Source organism: Leuciscus leuciscus (assembly GCF_965113295.1).
Source record: "Leuciscus leuciscus genome assembly, chromosome: 10".
Lineage (NCBI taxonomy): Eukaryota > Metazoa > Chordata > Actinopteri > Cypriniformes > Leuciscidae > Leuciscus > Leuciscus leuciscus.
In genome coordinates this window covers 32,201,269-32,214,858 of record NC_138734.1, presented here as the reverse complement: position 1 = coordinate 32,214,858, position 13,590 = coordinate 32,201,269, and the positions used below count along the sequence as shown (strand labels likewise).

General features: G+C 37.2%; 1 protein-coding gene across 5 annotated transcripts in view; it reads right to left on the bottom strand.

Annotated features, from left to right (window-relative positions):
• The window catches only part of cdh13 (cadherin 13, H-cadherin (heart)), a 417,024-nt gene that overhangs the window by 318,673 nt on the left and 84,761 nt on the right, over positions 1-13,590 (bottom strand). For all 5 annotated transcript variants that reach the window (XM_082181942.1, XM_082181939.1, XM_082181940.1 and 2 more), the window contains exon 2: positions 4,663-4,783. In XM_082181942.1, coding sequence (XP_082038068.1) covers positions 4,663-4,783 — 121 coding nt within the window. The remainder of the gene's footprint in view (positions 1-4,662; positions 4,784-13,590) is intronic.

The following is a 13,590-nucleotide window of genomic DNA, read 5'->3' as shown; positions in this document are numbered from 1 at the left end:
CAGTGTATTTACATAAATCTGCATATGTCACCTGCACAGCTGACTGCCTCTGACACCAGCTATGAGTCACCAGCCACACACCTGAAAACACAAGCTCACACACACACACACACTGTAAATGCATTCGGCACACAGAAAGACTGCGCTCATTATAACCTCATCACTGTTATACCATACACTTATAACAACACTCGTATCAGTACCGGAATGATTACGCTTCATTTTAAGGGTATAATGAAGTGTCCTGCCATACTGAATTTAGCTGTTGTTATTTTACCCATGTTCCCTACAGACTGCAACAATTTTTTAGTGTAAACAAGTCATATAATTTTCTCTCATAGTCCTATAGCACTGTATAAACTCCTGACAAAGTAATTTTAGTCAGTCCCACTGTACTTAAGTATTCTTTTGCGGGATTTGCACTTTACTCAGGTGCAATTTAAACTGACTACTTAAAAAAACTATACTTTTTACTCTTTAATTTTTTTAATTTTATTACAACTTGAAAAGTATTTTTCTTTTATTAGCTGAAAGTAACAGTGTGGCGCGTTATATACTCATTAGGCACTTCAGTCTGTAGCAGGAAAGCAGTAGCCTGGAAATCCAGACCTAAATCTAAAAGATGAATGGTCTGGCGTCGACTAATGAAAATCGGCCAGCTCAAGGGGCGGCACCAAGCATGCATTTGAAAATCTCACTGCACGCAGTTGGATAACACTACGATCAATCACAACAATAAACCCCATACGCTTAGCTACCAGCGGAGCTAACTGGTAGATTATACTCTTACCATATCCGGTCGGCAAAACAGCAAAAACATCCTTCTTGCAAAGGAACGACTCAAGCGGCGTCTTCTGTTCCTGTTTTAGATAAAAAGCCAAGTCTAACTCGTTCCTTGTAGCGGCCAAAGCCGTTTCAAACAACTGGTATTCATCCATAGGCATCTTGCAATGTTTACTAATGACTTCGACGTCACAGCGCTGTCGTCATCTGTTTAGCTCGCCTATTGAATAAATGCAGCCTTGATGAACAAGAGATCTCTCAAAACTTATATTTTTTAAATAATATTTTTAAATGTACAAACCAGTGTTGAGTGTAACTTAATTATTTTTCTTTACAACAAAATATGTGCATTACTTTTTCAAACAACTAAAGCAAATTACTTTATTTTCCCATTTATTGACTGGTAGCTCTCCAGCCCGCATGTTGAGAGAAATCAGGAGTAAATATAGATGTGTTGTGTGCGCTGTGTGAACATGATGGTTATTGAGGTTATAGACTAAATGTGAATATGCATTTACTAATCTCAACTGCACAAAAACAGATTCAGTGTTTCTCAAAATTAATTAAAACTGTGAAATGCAAACTCAGAATAGTATACAAACTTGGAATAATTAAATGTTAAATGATAAAAAAATATACTTTATGTATTTAATCTTATTTTTTTAACCAATGTCTTTGCTGCTGACATTCGATGATCCAATTCAACGATACTACTGTAATAAGCAACTTTAGATAAACATCACATTTGTTTTTTTCTATTGCTTAAGTTAGAGTGTTGAACTTTCTTCTCCAGGTCCTTCTGAGATCCAGAACGACAGCACAGCTGAAAAGTTAGTTTGAGCTGCCCCCCCATACATCTATAAATACAAATGAGAATACTCAGGCCAGTTTTCTTGTGTAGCAGCTGTACGTCCTGCAAGGTTCTTAAGCCTAGACCATGCAAGAAATAAGCTTCATGAAATCCAAGCCTACTTCTCTGACTGAATGATCACGCTTTCTCTAACAACATAACATGGTAATGCCATCGTTTCTATTTTGGTTTCCTAGGAAAGTTATTTGCCTACATGTGCGAAGTTGTGCACGTGAGTGCGTTTTGTGCGTTGTGCTGTGCTGACAGGAGCATATTCAGGGTAATAGAAGTGCACAGTTGTTACAGGGTGACTCAGTAAAGCGGAACTGAGCTCTGTCTCCATGTGCATGGATCGCTGGGTCCCTAGATGACAGAATGCCTCAGTGCCCTTCCCTATCGAATAAAATAGAATAGAACAGAATAAAAAGATTGAAACTCCAGACTAGACTGTCCATCTTTCTGAATTGGTGATAAAATATATATTTTTCCATTGGAAAAAGTGGCACTTCTCATTGCATTTTTGTCTTGGAGACTGTGCTTTCGTTTCTTTGTCTGTCAGCTTAATGGTGTTGAGTGGTCTTCAATGTCAGTGTAATCATGTTCTGTAGCTTAAGTAAATTGAAATTCAAAGGGAACAATCTTTTGTAAGGACTGCCACCACTCTCACTGTTCTAATTACATGGATCAATGGCTCTCCCCAAATACAAAAACTTGGAACACAGCGGTCAAACCGGTTCCAAATCGGTGACTGTGTGCAAACTCAACAGTCATGCCCAGTCTCACACACCGACACAAACGTTCACAAAAAAACTGCATTGGATTGTATTGTTAAACTGCACTATCCGCAGTACTGTTTTGGCAAACTACGGTGCCCATTCTTCCTCTTTTAGCTGTGCAACCTGTTGACACGACTGTCAATTGACAAAAAAGAAAGGCACTTTGGCAGAGATACTAGATTCCCACTGGGGCCCGAAGCAGTGCCAGCTAGACATTACTGCCGATCCCAGAGGAGTTGAAGAAAAGCTTGAAGACATTACTGTGCATCTCAGAGGAGACACAGTCCAGTGAATTGTGACAATCAAGAGGAACAGTTTGTTGATGTTTTTTGTTGTTGTTTTTTGAACGAGGACTGACAATCATCATAAGAGATCCCATAGAGCCTGATTAACCAATCAAATCACTCACACCTTTCTGTTAAAACACAAATCTTTCAGGTGACAGCCTTAAATAACCTTCAATGTACTTGAGAATTAGATTGATAAATGCTAATTATTAGGTCTTAAGTATAATAATGTTCAAATATGCTCCACATTATTTATTTATAAAAAGTCTAAAGTAAACACGGAGAGTTTCGGAATGACAACCACATTCCATGACCACATTAACTTCTGAAAATGTCAAGTAGTCAAAACCACATATATTGTTCATAAAATCTGTGAACAAAAACGTGTTAATTCAGTATTTTCAGTGTCTTTTGATTGCAGCCTTCTTGTCTGAAATGCTACAAAAATCACGGAAACTAAAACAGATACATCTCCATTCATTTGCACATTTTCATTTTCCCCGTCATATTTTCCTTCCACGATCTGAGCTTGTCAGAGCTTGCAAAAAAAAAAAAAAAAGAGACTTGAAAATAATGCCAAACATGCGAGTACATTCTTAGCCCCAAGAACATAACGTAATTGTTTAAATTTTTAAGCAATAGAGTGGACAGGGCAACACAGACAAGTACGCTGTTTAAAATTTTTACAAGCATAAATAAACAATAGATGGAGAGAATGATAGATAGACAGACATAACAATGGATGGATGGATGGATGGATGGATGGATGGACGGACGGACGGACGGACAACTGGATTCAATTCAACCAATTTCAACCAGTGACCCATTCAGACTATTTTGCGGACTGATTATGAATATCAAGGTGGGCAATGCTCTATTACATTACATATTATATTATATTATTCTATTACACAAAAGGGGATAAGTGTAATACAAGCACCCCACACTCCATCCTGCTTGAGTGAAGCCACTGTCTGCTTTCTCTCACTGCAGCACTGACCTCTGCAGTATGTTCGGTCCCTTGTCTGATTTGTATTCACATGCAGTACAGGACCTCTGGACATCTATGAGGTGCATTTGCATTTTTTCATTTATTTTCTAAATTTGGTCATGTTACGCTTAAGGGGTGGGTGGGTTACAACTCCACCAGGCAACACATTGTTTATAATTTATCTGGAAAACTGATTAATATGTTGTTGCTCTCAAAACACTCATGGTGATGCCTTTTCCATGCAAGGCAGTGTACGAGTATCCTGTGGGGACGTACATGCTTAATGTGTAATTAGACTGTAATTTCATTAATCACTCTGATTCTCGAGGTCTCGGGAGTTTTATTGTGTGAACGTGGAGACCTGTGAGGAAACGACTCCGTTATTAGCAGTTCTCACATTCTGCTTTTCTTTCTTTCACATTTCTGCTGGTTTAATGTCATTGTTCCGGTCTGACAGGGACAATGTTGGCCGTTCTAAAGTGTTTCGATGAAATCTATCTTAACTGCCTCTGAAAGCTATGATCCAGACAGAATCTGTCTTGATGGCGGCATGATCTGCCAGAATCTTTATGTGAATCTTTATGCAGAAAGTTCTACGATGCTGCAACAGTTACAAACAGCAGATGCTGGAAGAGATGGGAATCACAAAGGCTTTGTAAACATCCACAATCAAACAGAATAATTTATGAGCACCAGATCATTTTGATGTTTTTGTTTGGACACTGCAGCTTTTATTTCCTCCTTTTTTTTATATAAATGAAAAAGTACTGTGCATGATAATGAGAATAATGAACAATCAACATTCACCAGAGGCCCTCGAGAACTGTTATTTATCCAGCTGGCGCGCACATGTGGCTCAGACGGTCACGGTGTGCGAAAGGGAGGAAGCAAGAGGCAAGAGAAAGCCACAAATGCACAAATTCCCCAATCGAACCTGAACCCTCTCATTCACCGCTGATGACATCATTGCCGTACCTTGCAGCAGAGGAACGTCTTTGAGGAACCCTCCACTGTACTCCACCTGGAACTCCTTCTCCTGAAATCCCGGTACACATTCAGCCTTCTCTTCTTTTTCCTGCGCTCCAGTGCACACAACCTGAAATGGAAAGAAAGATATCCTTTTGATTACTGAATACAGGGGACAATTTGAACATTTTTAAGGTTATGAATCATCCTGGTTCCTGGAGTCTGTGCAGTTTTTTGATGGTTCACTTTAGACATTCTACTAACTATAAGTAACTTTGCAAGTACGTAATCTACCAGTCGTTAGAGTATTAGTAGACTGTCTGCATAATATCTGCTAATACTTTATTTTGATGCTCCCCCAACAGACAATCTACCAATTATAACTAACTTTGCAACTACGTCAACTTATTCTACTAACACCTAACCCTAACCTAACAGTCTACTAACAATTTACTACAGGCTACTAGAGTTAGTTGACATGTACTTGTGAAGTTACTAATAGTTTGTAGAATGTCTAAAGTGGACTATCGAAATGTAAGTGTAACCAAATATTTTAATACAAATATTAAAGGTATAGCGGAGGATCTTTCCAAATTTTAGCTAAGACCCGCCCTCTCCACTTTTTGAAAAGTTTGATTGATTCACCAGAATGATTGACAATTAGGAGGACCAATAGTATAGGTTACCCACCAGGAAGTAAAACATCCTCCGCTATACCTTTAATGTAAATATATGAACATGCTATCAAGCGAGATACGATGCAAAAAATAACTTAAATCTGTACAGGTGTGCTGTGTGTGAATCGGCTCGATGTGAACAGAGACATCCGACACATGTACAGAAAGTCACTTCAGACAGCGCACCTGTAGAGCATTGAGTTCTCTTTCGCGCTTGAATAGACAAGAAGACACAAAATTATGTCAAAATGCCTGTTTTGCAGAGTGTGTGTGTGTGTGTGTGTGTGTGTGTGTGTGTGTGTGTGTGTGTGTGTGTGTGTGTGTGTTCACACCTTTCAAGACAGAGAACTCCACTTAACATGTCCAGAATAAGTGTCATAATTCTAGCTTGTAAGTGATTGAGGGAATGTAACTTTAGTACAGTGAATAAGAAATTGTTTGCATGTATTTGAGTTTCCGCTCTCCCACATTTGTATCTGTATGAATAGAATGGAATTCTCCTTTGACCCCTGTTAAAACTGCCACAATCTCTCACAAATACACAAATCCTTTCACAAAAACAATCTGTCTCTAGCCACAATACTGACTAATTTCATTCTAATCAAATGTGACTAATTACATACTGTACATACTAATTAAGAAATAAATATTTTTATCACAGTGTCTACATTCAGTGTACTTTTTTACTTTTCTGACTAATTTATTCTCAGACCTGAACTACACAGTCAAAGTTTTCTGTATAAAGGAATCGTACAACCTGATTTTGCCTTGTTTATTTAATCTTTTGAAAAAAACAAGGCACTTGTTTTTCCAGTTCCTAGTTAAAAACAGCATCAACTGCACTGCTAAAACAAGTGCACTAACCAAACCTGGAGTATTGTAATTCATATAGATCAGCAAGTCCATTTTCTGTCAACCCAACAATGACTAAATGCTGCTTTTAAGGCGAGTGAGAGCACAACAATTCTGCTTTTCTGGTCAATTATACTAATTTTAGGTTGCCTTCCACCCAGGATAGCAAAGCTTGTCGTCATTAAGAACTAAAGGTAATCATCCAGCTTTTAAAACTCAGAGGGAATTGATGTTGTGTGGCTTTTAGGATGGAGAGGTTTTTAAGATCACTATTTTCCCTTTTGTAAGAGCCAGTGAGCCATGCTGTTCCCACCTTTATGTCCATCTTCCTCTTTTACTTCCAGCAACATTATTACTCTTTCACACCTATTTTTGCTCTCCATCAATCACCATTTCAGTTGAAGGGAAGCGGGGATTCTTTCTGACAATGACACGCAAAACAACATTAAAAAACACAGGGCCGACCGTTCCTATGGGCAAAATACCCATTTCGCTCCAAAGTGATTCATTGACAATACATATTTAGTTATATTATAGATTTAACTGCACTGACTCTATTGACTTAGAACAAAATTTGAACTGAAATGAGCTGCATAATGACGATAACTTTGTAACATTAACACTGTTATTGAACTGAATTGAATCAACATTGAATTGACTTGAGCTGATGACACTATTATCTTAAGTAGAGTTGCTTTGCTGAATTGAACTCGTTTCATAATTAATGATCTTCGCGACATTGACACATTTATTGAAGTACAAGACTGAACTGCACAATGACACTTTCTTCTGTAAAGCTACATCTGACAATGTTCCTCAACTTGAAGATTTTTTTTATTTTTATTTTTGCAGGACAATGCTCCATGTCACACAGCCAGGCCAATAAAGGTGTGGATGGAGGACACCTGTCATGTCCAGACAATCTTCAGACCTGAACCCCTCTGAAAACCTCTGAAATGTGATCAGGAGGAAGAAAGGTCACAAGCCATCAACCAATGACAAGCTGCTTGAATTGTTGCATTAGGAGTGGCATAAAGTCACACAACAGCAACATAAAAGGCTGGTAGAGAGCATGACAAGACGCACGAAAGCTATGATTGGAAATCAGGGTTATTCCACCAAATATTGATTTATGAACTCTTCCTAAGTTAAAACACTGGTATTGTGTTGTTTAAAAATGAATATAAACTTGTTTTATTTGCATTATTTGAGTACTTCTTTGTTATTTTGACCAGTCGTCATTTGCTGAAAATAAACGCTCTAAATGACAATATTTTTTTCCGAAATTTCGAAACAATTTGGTCAGAATGTTCATTTTACTCAAACACAGAAATAGTAAATCCAGAGAAACTGCTAATGTTGCAATGGTCTCAATTTTTCCAGAGCTGTACACACATTACCATCAGAGCCGGATTAACGCAAAGGCAAACTAGGCACGTGCCTAGGGCCCGATTGGCGGGATGGGGCCCAGACAGAGGGACAAAAAAAAAAAAAAAAAAAAAAAAAAATATAGGCCTATATATATATATATATATATATTTATTAATTAACTAAAAATAGTGACGATGTTTATCTTAACCATAGACTGTTACATTACTGCAGTTAAACCAATTAATGTGTCCGTTACAAAGCGGGTGTCAGCTTCTGAAAGTATGTGTAACGAACGCATCCATCAGGTGCTGCGAGGCAAAAGCCTAATAAGCACACAAAGAGGCACAGCTCATAATGCAGGTGTGTGAGTTGTCGTCATCTCTTTTGGAGTGATTGCAATGTATTCTAAATATAAACTTGTAGGCTACTGTAGATCAGCGTCATTTCTGGAAAAATCATTCACCGCTTTATTACGAGTTTAAAAGAGCGCGAGCGTCATTAACGTGCCCAGACGCGACGCTTTGAATTTGCGCGTACAATGAATAACATCGCGTCGGGAGCTGACTAGTAAAAAAGCTACAAAATTAAAAGACAAGACGTCTGTATTCTAAGTTAAAAAGCCAACACACTACAACATTTTTAAATGTTTCAAATAAAGGATCTCATATCTATGGGTCTATCTTCTAAATTCTGCTGATGATTAGATTATACCCTTACGCCTATAATATCAGTTTATATATTTTTTTCTGCTCAGTAGCGATCGTGTCTTTCTCTTCCACTTGATTTGTGTATAGCATATTTAAGGTAGCAATGCAATATAAAAGCACTTATGCTCATCTACTGAAGTGGGATTCTGGAACTGTGAATAAATTGAATAAAACAGCAAAATAACAACAACAACAACAATAACATCTTCATTAAACAAAAAAGAGATTACCTTAGATAAAGTTTGATTAATATGTACATACAGTACCGGTAAAAGTCTGGACCCATTACTATTTTTAATGTTTTTGAAAGAAGTTTATTATCATGCTCTACAAGCCTGCATTTATTTGATAAAAAATACAGAAAAAACAGGAATATTCAGCAAGGATGTGTTAAATATATAAAAAGTGATAGTGAAGACTTTAAAACAACTTTTTAATAATCAAAAATCCTGAAAAAAAAAAGTATCACAGGTTATAAAATAAATATTAAAGGAGAAGTTCACTTTTAAAATGAAAATTCTGTCATCATTTACTCACCCTCATGTTGTTTCAAACCTGTATGAATTTCTTTCTTCTGCTGAACAGAAAGGAAGATATTTAGAAGAATGTCAGTAACCAGACAGTTCATGGGTCCCATTGACTTCCATAGTATTTTTTTTTTCCTACTATGAAAGTCAATGGGACCCAAAAACTGTCTGGTTACTGACATTCTTCTAAATATCTTCCTTTCTGTTCAGCAGAAGAAAGAAATTCATACAGGTTTGAAACAACATGAGGCTGAGTATATGATGACAGAATTTTCATTTTAAAAGTGAACTATTCCTTTAAGCACCATTTCTAACATTTGATAATAAATCAGAATATTATAAAGTTTTCTGAAGGATCACGTGACACTAAATTCAGCTTTGCATCACAGAAATATAAAGTATAGTAAAATAGAAAACCATTATTTAAAATTTTAATAATATTTCACTATATTATTTTTCTGTATTTTTGATCAAATAAATCCAGGCTTGATGAGCATAAGAGACTTCTTTCAAAAACATTAAAAATAGTAATGTGTCCAAACTTATGTACTGTGTAAGTAAAAATATACTGCTTTTAAAATTAAATGTTGTCTAAATAAAAAGGTTAGGAATCATATTTGTTTCAAGTGTTTTTTTTTATTGGGGGTGGGGGGCCTCCAACATGAATTTTGCCTAGGGCCTCCTAATGTCTAGAACCGGCCCTGATTACCATGCATGATGTTTATACAAATGGGACCGATTTTCATTTTCCAGTCACTTTAATCTTTCTTTCCTGTTGGTTTTCCCTGTTACAGGGATTATAAGTGATCAAGCTTTGTTAGTGTGTTTTGATTATCATGTGAAACCAAATTACTTTGCCATTCTATTTCCTTTATTATTGAGCATTTGAGAGCGGTGACGCTGTGTTTGGCTGGATAGAGGAAAAGGGATATGTAAGTTATGTCACGTGATGTACATTGTGCACACTTAGTTCTGATTTATTTTGTTTAGATACACTAGGTTTAGGGGCATGTGCCATTTGCTGTAATTTTTATTTTGATAGGTAGAGTAGGGAAGTATACGACGTCTCGAACATTGAAAACTTTTCTTTCTACATGTTTCTTTTGTATTAGACAGGTTAGTTGAAATGGGTTAGAAAGATTATTTTTGTTTTATTATTTTCTTTGTGTTGGCACTGTCCAATTTTACCCTTTTCCTCCCCAGGTCTGGTATAACATAATTTGCTGGTTGATTTCTTTAGTTTTGATTGTAAATAAATAGATATTATATATATATAGATCTCTTTTTGGCCAGTCATTGCACATAATAAATTTGTTCACATGTTCTGTTGCTTCTCGATGGTCTTATTCACTCTCCCAGTGTTTAAATGGTAATAATTGCTGAAGGGTGGCCTAATGTTCCCCTTCTAATTCCCTAGACTTTTAAAAACAGAGAAGGGTCGTAACATTCCTCAACTTGTACCCATCAATAAAAGCCATCATTACTCAATATAAACTAAACCACCTTGCATATATACTTTCAATATAGAAAGTACGTAGACAAGGCGTTCAATAAAATGCCTTAATAAATACCTATTTTTTCCAACCAAGGTTTCTTTAGTTGTTACTGAAGCTATTATCCAAGTCAATTATATAAGATCAGATGAAAATGTCAAAGTGTTGGTTTGATTTGCTTTGCGGGGAGTTGAGTTGGAGAGCGCAGGGCGGCAAGGACCTTGTAAGGATCCAGCTGGGACATGGAATGCACAATAACAGTGCAGCTCTCAAACATCTGCTACACCTTACTGTGTGTTCAGACGAGCATTCTGAATGTGAGATTGTGTGCTTCTTCACTGTCGCAGTCCCTTGAAAGAATTCATGCCAGGTAGCTTCAGCATTAGGGAGCTTCAATCACGTTATTACTACAGCAAGTCAGAGTTTCAAGGAAAAACTGCAGCTGGAAAAAGCCATTTGCGTTCGCATACTCAGCAATACGGCACAAAGTTCTCTTTGACGTGTCCCCTAGGATATGACACAGACTGAAAAAATAATGGAGGATCTCAGCACGTTGTATTTTGAGGGGGAAATAAATGCTTATTTTAGCTTATTTCCTAGATTAAATGAGCCAAATCTGACAAAAGTGCTGTGTTTACTGAAATGAAAAAAAATACTATCATTCTTGTTCTACAGGTTAATTTATTGCTAAAATAGCACTGCCCTAAGTGACGCTCGGATACCACTATGACGTCTCACAAATCCTACTCTGCTTTATCTCTGATTTAATGGCAAATACATCGGGGGGTTAAGGTTGCTGCTTCCAAACCACGACTCCACTCTTTATGGTTGTTTCTATTCTACAAGTCCTTTAGGAGTTTGCTTAATGGAGTTCCTCGAAAGAGAACAGAATCTAGTTTAGTTACTTGGGAATTCAATGACATTTTTTAACTGCATATGAAGCAAATATTCTTTGAATTGCCTCAGCAGGGCAGAGATAACACTGCATATAAGACAGCATGACAGAAATTTTAACATCCATCCAGACCAAAAAAAAAAGTCAGAGCAGATATTATCACAGGGCATATCTGCACATGTTTGCCCTCTGTCATAAAAAAAAGAATAATATGATGATGAAGAAGAGGGGAAAAATGAGACCGAAAAGAAAAGGCAGGACATTAATTATGTTATGCCCTTCAAAATGCCTGAGACAAAGTGTCAAGGAAGTTAAAGGGGCGTTCACACAAGCCGTTCACTCTTGAAATTTTTTTTTTTTTTTTTTTTTTTTTTTTTTTTTTGGTGTAGGTAAATGTGCTCAAGAACAGGTTTTTTTTATAAACTTTTAACTGCCAAATACAATCCCTTTCATTCTTTTTCTGCCATTGATGGAATTTTCTGTCATTTAAGATGCAACGCATCCATGCCATTCATGGAAATTTTCCGGCAATCCGTGTTTTCAATGTTATACGTGGGGGGGTGCAATTACGCAACTTCTAAAAGAGTACAGCATCTCCAGATAAAAACACAGGCGAAGAAGAAGCAGAAACAAGGGATAGAAGCATTGCTTAATCACAAGTAAAATAACGTGATTAGGGCTGGGATAAACGATTATTTTTTAAACGATTAATCTAGCGATTATTTTTTCGATGCATCGATTAATCTAACGATTAATTTTTTCGGGCCGATTCGATTTCAATTCGATTATCGATTATCTCCCCATTAATTGACTACTAACAATTTATACATGTTGATTTACATATCTGAATGAAAAAACATGAATTCCTTAACATTGCAATATGTTTATTGCTCTTAAAATGACAAAATAAAAGACTATACAAGTGCAAAGTAATGCATTCTTAGTCAGAGATAGCATTCAATAAAACCTTAAAGCCTTGAAAACACATAGCTTACTGAAACAAGCTTACTGAACACATAGGGCCTAGCTTACTGAAAAAAAAGTTCTTTCAGATGAAAATAACAACAACTTGATGACTAGCATTCAATAAAAAAATTAAAAAGGTCACCCAAAATACTTGTTTAGAGCAACTGAAAGAATACAGTAACCAATGTAAACTTGAGGGCTTTAAGCTAATACAGAGAGTGCTTTTCCAACAAAAAAAATAAATAAAAATTAATAGTGGGAGCCAGCAGCCTGTCATGGAGAAAAAAAAAATCTCCGAATGCTCCACGTGAAACTTTGGTGTTCCGCCCTTTTTCTATCGTGTCTAATGATTTTGGTTAATATGCACGAGGGAGAGAGAGAGCAAGACAGCGCTCGTGTAGTTTGAAGACTGTGAGTGCGCGAGCGCGCGTGAAACTTTGGTGTTTCGCCCTTTTTCTATCGTGTTTAATGATTTTGATTAATATGCACGAGAGAGAGAGAGAGCAAGCAGCGCTCGTGTTGTTTGAAGACTGTGAGTGCGCGCGCGCGGCCGGGGCTCTCTCTCGTACGCGCCCCAGCAGTCTATTCTACATCACTCACCGATCAAATAAGGATTTGACAGCCGCCAAAAAAAAGATCAATGCAGAAAAACCCCTGGATTGGTTATATAACGTTGGACAGAATGTTGATCCGGCCATCGCGTATATTCAGCGCACATAAGGTAAACGTTTTGCAAACGTTTTTTGGAGAAATAAAAACAGGTCGACGAATCGATGCGCATATTTTGCGTCGACGTATTTTTTGCGCAAAACGTCCCAGCCCTAAACGTGATCATCAAACATTAAACAGCATATAAATTAAAACTGCCAAACTTTACCGAATGGAATTTCGACACAGGAAGAGGTAGGACTGTGAAGCTTTGGGGTGTTGATGGACGCAATCTACCCCATCTATGTTTTAATCATCTATCTGAATCAGATCCGGATGTAGTCTTAGATAAAAACCTGATGTTCTCAGCTTTTATTAAAAATGTTGCTTTTTTTATGAAACTTGAGCACACTGAGGGCCCTATTTTAAAGATCTAAGCACATGGTCTAAAGCGCAGGCCGCAAGTTCACTTAGGGCGTGTCCGAATCCACTTTTGCATGTTTAATGACTGGGAAAATGGTCGGCGCACCAGGCGGATGGTTTAAAAGTGTTGTCCCTATTCTCTTAATGAGTAATGGGTGTGTTTTGGGATTTACGTGTGTTAAACCAAACAGAGTCTCATCTCCCATTACCTTTAAATGCCAGTTGCGCTCGCGCCATGGCAGATTCGCAATTTAGTGGAAAGACCGAAGCCGTCTCCAGAGCGCAAACGGAACTGTGCGCAAGCAGACCATCTTCGGGACAAGCCAGATTCCATCATATCTTTATGTACACAATAATCATATTTTACATTGTAATCCT